Source organism: Podarcis vaucheri (assembly GCF_965113315.1).
Source record: "Podarcis vaucheri genome assembly, chromosome: 4".
Classification (NCBI taxonomy): Eukaryota; Metazoa; Chordata; class Lepidosauria; order Squamata; family Lacertidae; genus Podarcis; species Podarcis vaucheri.
Window position 1 is genome coordinate 110,866,669 of NC_138762.1, and position 17,047 is coordinate 110,883,715.

General features: G+C 44.1%; 1 protein-coding gene across 11 annotated transcripts in view; it reads right to left on the reverse strand.

The window, feature by feature from the left end:
• PCDH17 (protocadherin 17) overlaps positions 1 to 17,047 on the reverse strand; it is a 140,928-nt gene that overhangs the window by 19,350 nt on the left and 104,531 nt on the right. Inside the window, exon 5 of one of the 11 annotated variants that reach the window (XM_082221395.1) lies at positions 14,124 to 14,146. The exons of the other annotated variants lie outside the window; for them this stretch is intronic. Within the exon in view, the coding sequence (XP_082077521.1) occupies positions 14,139 to 14,146 (8 nt within the window). The 3' untranslated portion in view covers positions 14,124 to 14,138. Of the gene's footprint in view, positions 1 to 14,123; positions 14,147 to 17,047 lie in introns of those variants that run through there. 11 annotated transcript variants of the gene reach the window in all.

A 17,047-nucleotide genomic window follows, 5' to 3' on the forward strand; every position in this document is an offset into this window, starting at 1 on the left:
TGCGAATAAGTCCCCGGACAAATTCCATCCCTGGAATATCCCCAGATTTCATCTAATGTCCCTGGGAAACGCAGCAGCGGCAGTCTCAGCAGCCCGGAGCAGTTGGCTCTGGCTGGCTTCAGGAGCTGCTTGGAAGTCCCCATAGGATGGTTGTGCAGGGACTCAAAGATGTAGCTTGCAGGCTGCCTCCACCTTCCCTGACGCCAGCAACTAAGCTGTGAAGGGAGGCTTCATGCTGCCTATCGGAGCAGCCTCCCAACTCCTACTTTTGTGCAAGCAGGAGGGGGCAGAGATCTCTCAGTTAGGCAATGGGAAGCCTCCCTGCCCAGGTGAGGGATTCCCGCCCCCTCCTGCTTGCACACAAGTAGGAATGGGATTGGGGCTGCTCCGATATGAAGATCCCTGCTCCCTCCTGCTTGCATGCAAGTAGGAGTTGGGATGGGGCTGTGCTAGTGTGAAGCCTCCCTTACCAGCTAAGAGATCCCCCCCCCTTGCACGCAAGCAGGAATGCGATTGGGGCTGCTCTGAGAGGAAGGGAGGCATTGTGCTGCCCGAGCCTCGCAGCCACTGCTGCTTTCGACCCTCCTTCTCTGCCTTCCATGCCTGACCCACGGCACACAGCTTCCCCACCACCACCAGAAAAGAACCAACAACTCAGGGGCTGCCCAGGCTCAGGGAGAAAGGAGATACAGTGGTACCTCGGGTTAAGTACTTAATTCGTTCCAGAGGTCCGTTCTTAACCTGAAACTGTTCTTAACCTGAAGCACCACTTTAGCTAATGGGTCCTCCCACTGCCGCTGCACTGGCAGAGCACGATTTCTGTTCTCATCCTGAAGCAAAGTTCTTAACCCAAGGTACTATTTCTGGGTTAGCGGAGTCTGTAACCTGAAGCGTATGTACCCTGAAGCGTATGTAACCCAAGGTACCACTGTAGAAGCCTCAGAGAAAGGGGAAACGTGGCAGTTGAGGTCAAGGCGGTGGCCACCCCCCTGCCACCATCATCGCTGCAGCATCAACATCCCAAACATTTGTTTGTTTGTTTCAAGTGTCCTCGTATTCATTGAAAAAAATCTGGTAACCTTATCCTTTGTAACCCTTAAAGGAAAGCTGGCAGCACTTCTCCCTGTCCCTCACACACACCCCTGAACTGGTGGGACAGTTTCTGCAGGGGCATAGCTATCATTTTGCATGACTCCATCCCACACCATTCTGGGACTGCTGGGGCCAATGCTGGCATAGGAGGCAATGCTGTCCCCCCATCAGCTCTATGGGACTCGGCCCTCCCCTCTGTAGCCAGATGTTGCTGAAGTAGCACGGGATACAGCCATGGCCTCGGCAGCAAGACTATTGCTCTTGTAACTTAAGGGCCATCACAGGGTTGCTGCTTCCACATTAATTGCTCCTAACTCTGAGGTCCATGAAGCTGCAGATATAGTTGTAGCTATCATAAAGACTTATTTTGAGCCTGTTTCATTAATCCTGCCCTAGGACACAACCTGTGTTGCATTGTAGAAATAAAACACTGCTCCTGACAGAAGCAGAACTCTTGCATCCAAAGTTTCTTTTTCAGCCTGCCTAATAGTGTCCATATGCATCAGCTTCATATTTTTCATCTCTTAACTTTCAGACATGTAATTTAGCTACACAGCTGCAGTTTAAAAATTATTTCTCTTTCTACCCACCCTCCCACTGCAGCCGCCAGTCTTCTCTCTCTCCCTCTCTCCCTCCCTCCCTCCCCCTCTCTCTCTCTCAAGTGACTCTGTGCAGTTCAGCTCAAGACAAATGCACGCCAGCCAATTTGCTGCTACCCAGGGAAAATGTTACAACATAAAAACATTCCCTCCCCTCAGCTTCAGAAAGAGCCTAGGGCTCAGGGATGCAAGTATTAGTAAATCTGATGCCATGCATATGCTCCTATTGCAAGTGCTTATAGACAGACCTCTGGCATCTGTCTCTCTGTGTTAAAACAGGCTTAATTGTAATAATATCTCTCTTCTGGATTCTGAGCACACAACACTACAAAACCGACTATGACTGATACCATGGTTAAAAATGTTTTCTTTTGGGGGGGTGAATATATCATCTGTGCATTTTAATGAGCTGAGTTAATGATTGTGAGTCACGTGTATGACTCACATGTGTGTATGAACTTAACAGTGCCTAGTTTATTTTTTGCTGCTTTTTTATTTTGTTTTACAGATTATAAATGTTGTATTGATTTAATAATCATATAATGTGCGTTTTGCTTTAATTGTGATGTTTAGCTTATTTTTTTAGTTGTTGCCTTATTAACAGTGTTTTGTAGATTGTAACGGCTGCATTTTTAGATGTTCTATTATGTTCTCTCACTTCCATACATGGAAGTGAGAGCTGGACCATAAAGAAGGCTGATCGCCGAAGAATTGATGCTTTTGAATTATGGTGCTGGAGGAGACTCTTGAGAGTCCCATGGACTGCAAGAAGATCAAACCTCTCCATTCTGAAGGAAATCAGCCCTGAGTGCTCACTGGAAGGACAGATTGTGAAGCTGAGGCTCCAATACTTTGGCCACCTCATGAGAAGAGAGGACTCCCTGGAAAAGACCCTGATGTTGGGAAAGATGGAGGGCACAAGGAGAAGGGGACGACAGAGAATGAGATGGTTGGATGGTGTTCTTGAAGCTACTAGCATGAGTTTGATCAAACTGCGGGAGGCAGTGGAGGACAGAAGTGCCTGGCGTGTTCTGGTCCATGGGGTCACGAAGAGTCGGACACGACTAAACGACTAAACAACAACAACAACAAATTATGTTCTAGTTATTTATTGTTCGTAAGCTGCTTTGGGATTAATTTGAATGAAAAGCAGCTTAGAAAGATTTTATAATGAATCAAATAAAATCTTCTGCAAGATCTGAACGGTGAGTTTTGCCCAGAAGCCATGCTGGGAAGGAATCCTCTGCTGCCATCACACCCTCCAGATTGGCTTCCCTGCAATCTGCAGACCTCATGACCCTTGAAGAACTTCAAGCATGATGGTTTACTTCCCTGATCTCAATGTCCCATTTTCACTCTTGGCTCCCTCAGTAGCTGTTGCTTCCCTTTCAGGATCACATTGTGGGGGAAGCGGCAGACTACAATATTGGCCCAACTGTGAAAAGATCTGCAACAGTGACTAAACACTTCTTGGTTAAGGGAAGGGGCAGTTTTTTAGGAAGCCAGAGGTAAATGGTGACCATGGGCGCTAGTTTGTATGGAAAGGGCCAGAAGGTCGCACAGTGAAGGTGAACCAAAGACTAGATGCAGAGGAGCATCAACTGGTTGGAATCAGACCAATAAATCTGGGACTGAAGTCATGGCCAGCCATGCCCGTCCATGGAGTCCACACATTGAACCAGAAGAACAACATGTGAGGTTTGCTATCCCTGATTTGCCAGCAGGTGTGGAGGGTAGGATAGCTCCTCACATCTAAAGAGAAATTCATGATAAGAAGTTTCTGTTTTATCACAGCCGTTCTGGGGCAACCCAGTCAGATGGATACATGTAATTATATCATTACCACCCAGAACCATCATTATCTTTGATCTTCACTCTTGTGCCATATAATGATATTTTAAAATAATCTATTTCTTGCTTCTAGCAAAACCATATATAAAACCATATATAAATGAGCTGGTATTTAAATGCGGTGTGGGAAACCTCTCTGAGAAAGATCACTGCTCTCAGCCAAACATCCCCCCCCCCACTTCCCCCCAAAATCTTAGAAATGGTATTCCTCAGATGGATGTGCCTTGAATTACACTTTTGGCAAAACCTGGCAGCAACTCAGGGAAATGTGGAGCTCTTTGTACTGAGACATTTTTCGCTGTCATGCTGAAGCTTTCTAGCTTTTTTCCAAATTCCTCTCAGATGTTTTGCCTGAGGACAAACTTCAAATTCATTACAAATTTCAGTGTTTTGGTAGCAAATCTAGTCTTTGAGCTGTGCCACAGGGCTCTTTGATATTTTCACTGGAATAAACTAATGTGAGTACCTCTATGGAATTTAAAAAGAAGAAATGTTATTTTCCTTGATTTAACAGTGGAAACTGTTCACAGTCTCTTAATCAAACTTAATGCCTAGGAAATGTTTCATTCAGTATTCTATTCCTTATTGGTTCCCTCTCCCCCCCCCAAATTGCTAGTTCTCTTTCCTTCACACATATAATCTCTCATCAAATCTATGTGGCAGCAAGAAGAGAAGAACGGAGCTTTGCAAATCTGCAAACAAGTGTCTTTAGGTGACTGAAAAAAGTTTATGGAATATTACTTGTCAACAGAATGCAAAACTTGGATAGATTCGTTCAAGGCTTTCCACTTCCTGGCTGAGTAAAAAATAACTGAATGAAGAAAATGTAAAGTATAATATTAGACAATTTGTGACCTAATCATAGTAATATAATTTGCTTTCAGATAGGACAACAGCATTGGCAATTGCTGTTCATTCAGACCAGCAAATTTACACACATCCTTCAGAGGTATGACCTCTTTCTGCGAGAAAGAATGAAAATGGTTGAAAAGCTGACATCCAACATGAATTATAACAGCAGAGGCTGAATCTTCTCAAGGTCTTTTATTTTACAGAGCTTATTACTATTCACATTCTTACTCAAGTCTATAAGCTGTAAAATTCTCCCTTCTTGTAGCAATAACTCACTTTCTGGAATGGCACCTTGTACTTTCTATCTCTTGCATGCGCGCACACACACGCGCACACACGCACACACACTGCGACTTTCATTGTTATTGTTGCTCAGTGCAGCAGTCAAAACATAGTTTTCCACATCCTTCCATTTAATTCTACCGTAGAACAATAACAATACACCCTTTAACACACCTATGGAGTTCTTCTAAGGGGGTTGGTTCCTGTGCCTTCTTTGCTTTCCTCTAAGCTGAGGCAAGCCTCTTTCCACACAAGAGGCCAGAGCAAGTAGCCACACACCGTGGTCATGCAGGGTCTGTGAAGGACTGCCCTCAACACTTAACCTTTAGCCTTTCAGCTTGTGGCCCATCAAGCCGAACAGAGCCACCAGTCCCCTCTTGAACACATGAAGCTGCCTTGGAATGAACCAGGCCACAGGCGCATCAAGTTCAGTGCTATCTTCTGAGGCAGGCTGTGGATTTCCAGGGCATCAGGCACAAGCTGTTTCCAGCCCTGATTCTTTCTTTTACTCTGGGAAGACAAGGGATTGAAGTGAGGGCCGTTTGCATGCCAAACATTCACCCCCATTTTTAACACTCCTATGCAGACACAAAAGTCAGAGCCTTATTGACATACAGCATCATGATCAGATACTGTACTGCAAGTAAACTACTGTTCTCCAATGGGACGTGCATTGGCTTGGCTAACTCACAACGTTAAGCCAATCTATGGCACAAAGTAGGACTGCAGCTTCTAATTTGCTCCCCTCCCCACACACAACTTCCATGCTACTGTGTCATGACTGGGCTTAGGGCTATGTGTAAACTTAGGTTCATGATTTGTCTTACAGCCAACAAACCAGGAGTAGTAAACAAGGTTTGTTTTGCACTTACCAATCACGTTTTTTTGTGGGAGACACAAACTAAAAGTCTGGGTTCACACATAGCACTAAGTCATGGCTCAGATCCTGGTTGCACAGCAAGGGGGGAGCAAAGTGGCCACACTTTTCTGACTGTGAACCAGTACACTTGCTCTTTCATGCTTGCTCATGTTTTGACTAAGCATCACATGCAAATGTGGCCGTTAAGAAGGCCGATTTCAAAAAGCTGAAGGAGCTAGGGGATGTGATCCCGTAGTCAGAAATACTCAATGAGCAGGGAGTCCAAGAAGGATGGGAGTTTCTAAAAGGAGAAAAACTGAATGCCCAAATGCGGACAATACCAAATTGGCCTTCTTAAAGTCCAGAGTGTGTGTCCAACTACACTCAGTTTTCCCTTGCCTCTGTATCCTGGAACCCAGGAGAACAAGAGCACTTCCACTTCATCAATCTGTTCCTCCCGATTGGCAAGGACCAGGTCCAAGACAGATGATGCCCTTGTTGGTTCTTCCACCTTCTGGGAAATGACATTGTCAACGAAGCAACTGAGGCATTTGTCAGACCTTCATGCTTCTGCTAATTAATATTTGTTAGTTGTTTTTCTCACGAAGTGACTCAAACTGATTTGCATAAAAAGCTTATGACATTCATTTTTTGCATATTCATTTTTCAATTTTTAGCACATTTATATGAACTTTAACTATAGAGAGCTAAAAGCATTTTTGCACTCATTTTGTGAAATTATGTCCGTTCAAATACCCAGCCAGCATCTATGGTGCTCTTCTTTAGATGCTTACTTAAAACATTCTGAATCATCCTGGCTTTCCCTTTCAGCATGACTCAGGCCATGCTGCTCATCATATGGAAGGTGCTTAACTGTATCTTCTATTTCATTTTGTCCTGGGGCAGCTGTGTGGCTCACTAGCCCCACCCACCTCAAACCTCACACTGTTAACACTTCCCACTCTTGACTAACCTGGGTAAGCCCACTCCCCACTCCCTTTACACATCACAACCTCCCCCTCCCTCGTGATAATGCCAGACCTTCTTCCCACTCCATGCAATTGGTAGACCTCCTTTGAACCTTCCCAGTCTCCATTTTGATGTGGATCTCTTCCATTTTGCAGCCTTGCTTTGCATCCCCTTCTCCCCCATGCCTTCTCTCCCCTCCTTTCCCATGACCTCCCCACATGCACACAGACCACCCCCACAGAGTCTTCTGGATCTTATCTCCCCCCCCACACATACTGCAACTGCTAAGCCCCATTTCCACAAACCCACCAAATTCTGAAGCAGACAGCCCCATCTATTCTGCGTCTCCTTGGTATCTGGGTTGTCATTTCCAACCCCTATTCCAATGCTACATCCTCCTTCCTCCTCTTCTGCTAATCCTCTGTCCAACACATCTGGCAAAGCTCTCTGGGTGCAAAAGAAACTCCTCTGTACATGTGCAGAGTGCCTGTGTGTTTTTTTCACCACCCCATGACTGGTCTCCTTAGTGCACTCCTTTTTCCTTTTCTCTTTCTCTCCCACCTCCCCGAGTGATTCCCCGTCTCACTACTTCCCTGTATGGGACACTTCCCCACACTATTTCCCCTTTGATACCTACAATTTAGCTTCCCTCCATGATTTTGTTTCCCTTTTCTCCCTCCCCTTCTGGTAAACTCTGCTTTCTACCCACCCCGTCATGAATCTTGCTACAACAGTATTCTACTCAAAAGTGGCACCAAAAAAATAGTCAAAAGGCAATGTGTGAATTGAATATTACATTCAACAGCTGCAGTGTGCTGCGGAAGGTTTCAGTTGCGGTGATTTTTCTAACTTCATTCAAAATTCAAAATTCATAGAATCATAGAGTTGGAAGAGACCACAAGGGCCATTGAGTCCAACCCCCTGCCAAGCAGGAAACAGCATCAGAGCACTCCTGACATATGGTTGTCAAGCCTCTGCCTAAAGACCTCCAAAGAAGGAGACTCCACCACACTCCTTGGCAGCAAATTCCACTGTCGAACAGCTCTTACTGTCACGAAGTTCTTCCTAATGTTTAGGTGGAATCTTCTTTCTTGTAATGTTTCTTCCTAATGTTTAGGTGGAATCTTCTCATGAAAGGAAACAATTGGATAATGATATTTGATCCTGTGGGCTTTCTAAATAGTTTTATTTATTTCAATAGTTCATTTTCAGTCTCTCCAACAACTTTCCACTGTTGAGGTCTCTTCTGGTAAGAGAGAAGAGTTAAGTGGTCTGCAAAAACTGAGGAGGAAACCTTGAAGATACCTGCTACCCTAGAATACAATATAATTTCTGCCAGCAGTTTCAAGGGAATGGCTGGCTTAATATGGAATGGAAGGAATTAAAAGGTTTGTGGGGAATACTGAAATTTATTGAGAGTTAGGTGTAGTGTTGAAATCTGTATTAAAAATAACATCTCTTCCCTGTACCTAGCGTCGGGCTGACACCCCATATTTAACAGCTAATATTTTAAAAGCCACAACCAAGAGGAAATACCATGATAGCAATCTTGCATAGTAAGCAATGGAATGTGTTACAAAGATGTTTCTTGTGATCTCCCCCCCCCACTGCATGCAGAGACAAAAACCTCCTGGTCTGCATCATGTTCAAGTCAAGGCAGCAGCAGCAGCAGCAGCAGCATCAGCATCTGGGAGCTCCAATCTGCAGCCAACAGCATCAGCTCATTGAACCTGCACACCTCCAGGGACTGATTCAGAGCCTCACTGACCCTCTGGACAGACTACTGAGCATCTCATCCACAGTATGTTCTGGGATATGTACTGGCAAAGCAGCGGAATGCCCTGTGGATGGCAAAAGCTAAAGAGAAATTTCAAATTGGATGGAAAATAAAGGGGGAAAGGGATAAAGCAATGGATTATACAAGGACTAAGGAGAGAGAAATGAATACAGTCAGGGATGGCTGAGAAACAAAATACAAGAATCTTTATCAGCACTTTAGCAGATTTTGAATGCTAAGGGTTAATACTGACAGGAGGAGAAGATACTCAGAAAAATAATTTTCACCCTGATATATTTCTGGAAGGACGCTTTTAACCATGCAATGACTAAAGATATGTGCGTCTGGGAGCATGGTTCATGATGTTCTTCTGAATCTCACTGAAATAAGTGGTGGTTAGATGTGTCGTTTGAGGTAGATTGACACGTATGCACTTTAATGCACCCATACATATCCAGGTTACCAACTCTTGAAAGCATCTTGTTGCACGTAATGAGAGCTGGAAGATTTCAAAAAGATGTGACATCTATTCTGAGAGTAGCCTGCTCAGTGTGTGTTAAAATGCTGTTTTATACTAGTCTGCATTGCATTTGCTTATTTGGGCTGTCGAGAAGCTTCTATATGCACAGCCCCAGCCCCACAACTGTATCTGTCTTGTGCTTATAGTTTTTCATTTCAATGATTGGGTTCCTGGAGCACAGTATAAGAAGACTTACACATTTTTAATCCAAAACTAAACTAGTGAAGAAGGATATCAATCCCACTGGAAAACTGATAGCAGGATTAAGGACTGGCCCACAGGGGTGTCATTTAGGAAAGACAAAGAGGGCAATCTATGTTTCAGACCGCATTTCTCAAGTCAACTCCCTGGCTCTGTAAACTGGGCAAATCCTAGGACAATTCCATTGCCTCGCATATATGTGTGCCAAAGGCACAAAACAGTTTATACTAGGAAAGCCAAAATGATGGCTTTTGGACCAGAGTTACTAACTGCTTATTATGAAGTATAAAAAACATAATTGCAACAAATGCTCCTGAACTGCCTTGCTTTTTGGGTGGTGGTGGTGGGAGGAGAATTCAGCCTTGAGTATATTCAGGAGAAGACATTTCACAGTGCTGTTAATCACACACAGACCACTCTGAAATTTCTCTGGCCCTGAAACTTGAAATGCTGGAACTTCTTGGTCTATAAGCAACAAGGTTTAGGATCATAGAACAAAAATGCTCTAATACTTTGCTACAAAGCAGGACCTGCCTATGCCAAGCCCCTACAGCGGAAGAAGCCACTCAATCAGGAATACAATGGGTCACAAGAAGTCAGGAGGAAGAGGGGAAATATGTGCGAATGGCCAGGTTCAACTTTGTACAACTCAATGCTCCTGTTCTTCTTAGGAAGGCCACAGTGAAAAGATAACCATAAACCTTTCCCTTTAGCTGTGGCCTGTGCCGCAACACATAACAGTTACGACCTTGCACTGATTCTCAGCATGAAACAACCCGGTAAAAATATATTTTAGCAACATGCACCAGTTGTAGGAGTTCAACCCCCACTTCTCCAAAAGAAAAAAGAAGACGATAAAGTGCTTCGTAAAACAAAAGTGAATTGTATAAGTATTTGTAGTTTTTGGCTTAAAGAAGAGAAGCTACTAATTCAATGTGTCTTTCTATCAACGTCACAGATAGCTAAGTGGAAGTCCAGCAATACCCAGAACTTGTCTAGATGATTATGTCTCATGGAGACACTTCTCTTCCAGCAAAGCCATAATCCTGAACTGAAGGCCAAGGCAGCAAGCCCATCTATTAGGCTCAGCTGTGAGTAGCAGGGATTGTTCTCCTGCTACACTCTCTGTTTTGCACCTATGCAATTACTATAGCAGCACCCTTCTATTTGCCACACTAAATCTTGTTGTTCCTCTTCTACCTCTTAGCACACTTCCTTTGTTCTTCTCCCAGAGTTAGGCAAACAGAACTGGCATTCTTGTTCGCAACCTCTGAAGACACAGAAAATGCAGATATATCTAATCCCCTCCCACTTATTATTCAGGTATTGGTGCCTGCCAATAGGATCAGAGTGTCCCAGAAGACGAGTTCGATGGGAAGGGTTAAAATCAGCTTGCTTCCTGACACTCTCCATTCTTGAGCTCATTCATCATATTCATGGAAACAGCACCATGGAGGGATCTAAGGTTGCCAATTAAGTTAAATTAAGCAAGATGGACAGGAATCTAAGTGAACAAGATCATTGTCATGATCTAAAGCAACTTCATTAATGGCAGAAAGCAATCTTGGCTAAGACAGTTATTTTAATCAGGTTTTTCTGTCAGCCTTATGTCTCATTAAAAAGTTCCATTTGGGAGAGATTGCTCTTAGAGCTGTATTCCCTATGAAGGGAATGCTATGATAATATTATGAGTAAAATTTTGTTACCAATATGAGAGCACTGCAATTGCTCACACTGACATCCTTCTTACTCAAAAAAGTGTCGTTTTAAAAAAACAAGTTGGATCTTATGACATCTTTAATCCCTGATGGAGACACTGGCCTATCTAGTCTGATCATAGGGTTTGGAATTGGCTTGGGGAGATAATCCTGTCTGACTTTATGACATGGGTACTCAAAACATTTTCTTTTGATATTAAAAAAAAAAGCTCTCTTAAATATCCCAGAAATGGATCAGGCTTTGGGACTGAAATGTCCTCTATGTCACCCTCAGATTCACGGTTTGATTAATCTGCCTCCCAGATCTACCAAAAACTTTAAGGTAGAGACTAATAGTTTGAGGCAGGAGTAGCCAAAGCAGGGTCTTAACCCAAGGTACTATTTCTGGGTTAGTGGGGTCTGTAACCTAAAGCATATGTAACCTGAAGCATATGTAACCCGAGGTACCACTGTATTCTACTTTTAAAAGAGACAATAACTTAACATTTTTTGCTAAGTTAACAGAGACTTCATTCAAAGGTCATTTGTAATACCAGAACCTCCAATCAATGGCAATACACAGAAGTATACAAGCAGGCAAACAAAGGCACAAAGAGAGTACACAGCTCACTACCCTGTATCACTTTAAATCATTTAGTGCCTGTAAAAAGGCCCAAACTGCTTTTCTGAAAGAGTTTTTGTCGCTTGCTTTGCTCATTCTCCTATAATACCTGCAGGTTCAGTAGAAAACATTAATACACAGGTTCCGTCTAGCCACAAGAGTGGGGGCGTTTCAAGTGACCTCAAGTCAATTGGAAAAGAAAATCCTACATAGCACAAAGGAGCCTTTTCTTAAAAGCACCAAATAAGAAAGCATATCACTGAAAAGGTTGCTTTCACAATATTGCCTCAAAAATTCTAAAGAAGAAAACACTTATTACAATATGATAATAAAGTAGAATCAGGTGGCACAGGGTGGAAGGAGGCCTGTGCGTTGCATGCAAGCAGACCAGCTGGTTTCTCGCTCCTAATTGCTCTGTAGTTAGTAAGAAGGTGCTGAACTGGTGAAGAGACTCTACTGAAAAGCCCTGTGTGATCCTGAGAGCTCCAGCTGTGGAGTTATGTCTCTGGACCATTCATACAGGCAAGCCATCATGTGCAGGTGACCCAGGCCCCTTTGGCATGTTTGTGTGAATGGGTTATTTCAAACCTAGCTGTGCAGACAACATTTTTATAGCACCTCAAATATTTCTCAGTAGAGGCCAATTCACACACACAGCCACCCATCACTAAGTGTAGGGTGAGTCAAGTGCAGAGAAATCAAGAGGTGTGCGTGCATGCATGTATGAATGAATGAATGACTGAGGTCTACAACAAACATGCACACAGAACAGAGAAGCTGAGTGGGCTCAGGAGAAGCTCCTTGACCAGCTAACAAGGTTTGTATATACTGCAAGACATGGAGGTAAGACATTTACTCATTTTCTGGAAAGAGAAAATGGGGGGGGGGGGTGTCTTTATATATAATTATCTCTCCTAAGTAGTTTTACCTAACTAAAATTAAGAATTCTGGTTTTTAAAAAATAATAAAAGTTTAAATTAGAGTGAATTTTGGAAGCAATTTTAGAGGTTCCTTAATGGCTAAACATCTGAGGAATGTCAAGAGAAACAAATAAAATTTTGATCCATTTAATAAAGCTGCTTTGAATGGTGCTTTGAATCCTTAACTTGTCATTCGGTGCTCCCCCCCCCCCGGAAAAATAGATGCCAGTATTCACCATAAAGTTGTTACAGTATGTGCACACTTTTTACCCCCCCCCCCCAAAGATGCCAGTATCCCCTGAAGTGAAGCACTGCCTACATTACCTACAGCAAAATTTCAAGGTGAAGTTGGATGCTAAGAGACTTTGAACTGTTGCAATTTTACTCAGTAAAAGCAGACTATACTGAAATGGATTTGGGACTCTAAACTTGGCTCTCACTGAGATGGGTAATTAAGGTTTGGGCTCTGCCATTTCAGATTGCAGGTGGGGTTTTCATGGTTGAAAAAGCCTTACTGCAAAATAGAAATAAAAATGTCCTGCACGTAAGATGTAAGGCAGGAGACATGTTGGTTTTCTACATGCAGGGATTTGCAGGGGGAGAGAAATGGAGGATTCTTCCATCGTGTGATGCCCCACCTGCTGCACCTGAAGTGCTGCTTTCCAGAGAAAGCTCTGCCACAGAAGTACTAGGCTCAGTGTTAGAAAGGAGCCGGAACAAAAGGGCACAGTTTCCACTGTCAGGAAGCTGTGAAGCGGAGCTGGCAATATACTGTAAATAGGTGCCATTGAAATGCCAGGTTCATGTCAAAATGTTCTGGCTGCCTTCCTAGTCTCTGTCTTCTTTTGATTCTCCACCACTCAGCTTTCCTAATTTGATTTTCTCCACGATCATATTACAAGATACTGCTCATTAAAATAGAAAAGTATTTTTTAAAAAAATGGCAGAGAAATCCAAAAAAGCAAAAAAGGGATAACAAAGCTAATTCTATAAAATCCCCCACCACACACAATGATTACATTACAATAATCTGGATCCTACCAAGTGAAGAAAGCAGAGACCTCATTCTATTAAATAACTGTACACTACCCCAGGCCTAACCGAGCAAGTTTTGATAGCAGAGCCTTAGTTCATCCGATTATCATCAGCACCTGCATTTGGGGAACCCGTGTGGGTAAAACAGGCCTTCCGGCATGTGGCCACAGTGGACAGTGAGAGTCCAACGAAGTGATGCTGCTCTCCTCCCACACGTGATGATGATCATGAGGACAATGTGAGGGGAGAAACCTTGTTTAATTCTTACACTAGATCAGGCTAAGATCCAGGAAATCCCAGCCTCCCCTCTCACCATCCTGGTACCTGGAGGTCAGATCTTCACTTCACCCGGATCATCATTCAGTTTCCAACAATGGCCAGTCAGATAATGGTTCCCTGTTATGGGTCCTCAGCACCTGGTACCCAGAGATATACTATTTCTGAACATGGAGGTTCCATTTAGCTATCATAAGAGACACAACCTCCCTCCATCTGATTATCATTTCATGGAGTGTTGACCCTTACAAATGGCTCGAGTCAGTTATGAAGCAAGCTGGGGTGTTCACCTGACATTACTTCAGTCAGAGGAAGGGGGCGGCGGCTGTGAATTCATTTGATCCCCAAACTGTGTCACTTTAAAGTGCAGGTGGTTTTGAGTGAGGAGAACTGGTGGGGCTGCCTCCACTGCAATTTTCATGGGTGGCTTTGGCCAGTGGGATTTCACAGACTCAGCTCCCTACCTGGGAGGTGCCTCACAGAGCAGCTGATGTGGGGACAATGAACAGCAGGAATGCTGCTGCTCCTCTTGAGCCTTGGCAAAGGGGGATTCGCGTCCCCGTGACTGAGAGTGTGCATGGAGTCATCACTGATCTGTGAACACAGAGATAGCCATTTATGACTTGTGCTTAGGACAACTTAGGTTTTCATGTATAGGAATGTTTTCTCATGAAAGGACATCAGCTTGCAGTTGGAGGCGATACAGTCTGGAGTCAGCTTGGCCATAATCTGCTGCTTTTGAGAAGTAGGCCTGAGAGAAACCTGAAACCGTCTTAGTGGGAGCTTCTTTGAAATGCAAACCTGAAAATTACTGTTGACATATATGTTGGATTTATGGGGCTGGGGAGAGAAAGTTTATTTTGGAGATATTTGGTGCTGTGGAGAGGATATTTGGGGAGAAAACATTATTCAAAGCGGGGGTGGGGTGGGGGGGCTGCAGCCCTGCCAGCCAGCCACATTCCTTCAACGGGAGAGAGTGCTGAAAACTTGTAAAGGAGGGCAGGCATTGTTTCTTTCCTTAAAGAACAACCACAACCAAGTGTTTCCGGGACTCAAACCCAGTTGCAAGCTGCGCCCCTTCGCAATGGAAGTCATTGCCCCAATCAAAGAGCTATGCTTGGGTGGTTGCAGTTATTCCATGAGGGGGTGTCTTCATGTGTTAGAAGTGTTTGCTTTCTCATTAAGTTGCACACATTGTAAGCAAAACTGTCAGAGTTCTCCTGCTCCTCCTCAGGCATCTGCTGCTTTAAGAGACAAGACTATGATTGCAATCTCCAAGAAGAGGGAAAGGCATCCATCCTTTCAATGCAAATTCAGAGAGATAGGCAATGCTTTCAACTCACATCATCCCTACCACTCAGAGAAGGTGAGGCATAGCAGCTAAGCCCCTAGCTCTAGCATTCCTCCTGCCATAAACTCAGCCTTCTGTCTGTCTCAAGAGACAATGAAGTGTGCCTCCAGGCATTCTGTTAGCAGCACTGAATTGACCTTTCTGGGATGCAAGCCTGGGCAGTGGGCATGGAGAACCTGGGCTCCCCAGACGACAAGACCCCCTTCTCGGCCTCACTGATGTGATCCAAAGAAAAGCAGAACAATGTGTGTGGCACCAGCTTGGCTGCCGGAGTTGCCAGAAGGAGGTGTACAAGGCACCATCCAACTGTCTTAGGGACTCTACTCTGGATTTGTGTAGGGTTTACTCTTTAGCCTTTTTGGCTCCCGAAGATATCTCACAGGGTAGCAGATGTCTGAGATTTCCATCTCCTAGATGGGCTACCTTCCCAGGTCTCAACCTCAGCTCCATCCGCGTCTGAGATGTGGAAATAACAGTGCCCTGCCCTAAAGAGTTGTAAGGATGACTGTAATTATGTATAGAAAATGCTACAGCAGAGCTGGACAGCAGTGAGCCCTAGGCTTAATTTCATGAGGTCTAATTTCATGTGAGTGACTATGAAGGGGAGCTGGAAGGTGAGTGAGACAAAGGAGTGGCAGAAAGATGGAGAGAGAAAACTCTGTCCTGTCCCTTTGGCGGCTCTGGCTGAGCTCACTTGGACTCCAGCCCTGCCCACTGGCAGCAAATGGCCACGACAGGTTACCCTCAAGGTTCTCAACAGAAAACAAAAACAAAAACCTAAGGTTTATTACTCTTAATGCAACAGCATCCGAAACTGCCATCATGTAACTTTGGGATGACAGATGCATGTCAATTTCTCTCAATCCAAGGAAAAGGTGCATTCACATAGCATACTTTGAAATGGGTGAAACAGTAACAAATTTCTTAATTCCCATTTTGGGCCAGTCCTAACACTCACCAATATGCTAATGATTTTTTAATGATGCTTTTGGTCAAACAGAAATCTTCACAGACTGACAACAATTTAAGAGGGTGGGGGGAGATGTTTCTTGTCTCCAGCTGTCATCCACTGCTCAGCAAAAGCAGGTAATAAGGAGACAAAATATGCCAGCTACTTTTGCAAAAACTGCCTTTTCAATAAATTTACGCTAGGCAGTAATGAGCTGTGTTGTGCGGCATTTAATCTGTTCTTTAAAAAGAAGAAGAAGCTAAAAAGGAATTCTTTCAGCGTGGCTCTCAGATATTAAAGTCCGCACATCATTTATGTTGACAGTTCGGCTTCAGGCTATAAAACAGAAGAACCTGTTCTACATCTTCGCTTAAAAAAGGAGCAGAAAACCTAAACCCCCATCAATCCACTGTCATGGTTTTACATCTTATCTGTGGCAAAAAATGAATCATTGGAAAGATTTGTTCTGATTCCACAGACAGATCCATCAACTTGGTGAGGTTGTGAAATAGGTGATTCAGAGACTGGTAATTAGTGGCAACCATCCCATAGGAATGTGTGAACACCTTGTGCAACCATTCTTTTTGCATTCGTAAGTCAGTACTCTGGATTCTGTATTTCAATTCTGTGCTGCCCCTTTGAGTGTCTCCTTAACTCAGAAAGGGGCAAGCACTTAGCGGGGCTGGCCCAAACAGAAAAGCAAACCGAGCAACTACTTGGGGTTCAGAAATCTCAGTGGGATTTCAGCTATGGTAAACTGATGGGAGGCACACCTAATTGTAGAGCAGTTTGTTGGCTGACTGGATATCTGCTTTATTGCTAATGCCACAACTGAGAGTCTTCAAATGTCTATCAGTTCCCTGGGGCACAAACACAGTGGTAAAGGTGAGGCAGTAAAGAAAGGCATTAAATGGGGGGGGGAGCCTGTGCTAGCTAACTAAGAAAGGAGGTGGGATGGGGTAGAATCCTAACCCCTACCCTGGATGCAATTAAATTGTGAAGGCTGCACAAACTGAAGGCACCACAGTAGGTATAGGGAATCAAAGACCCAGTGGCCCAACAGAACCCTTCATGCCCTCTCTCTGGTCCTTGGGACTCTCTCCGGGCCATAGCCCCTCCCTGGCCACACACACCCCTTGCCAATCCCACCTTGCACCTTCCTTGAGTAATTCTGAATGGATGGAAGGTGTCCTTG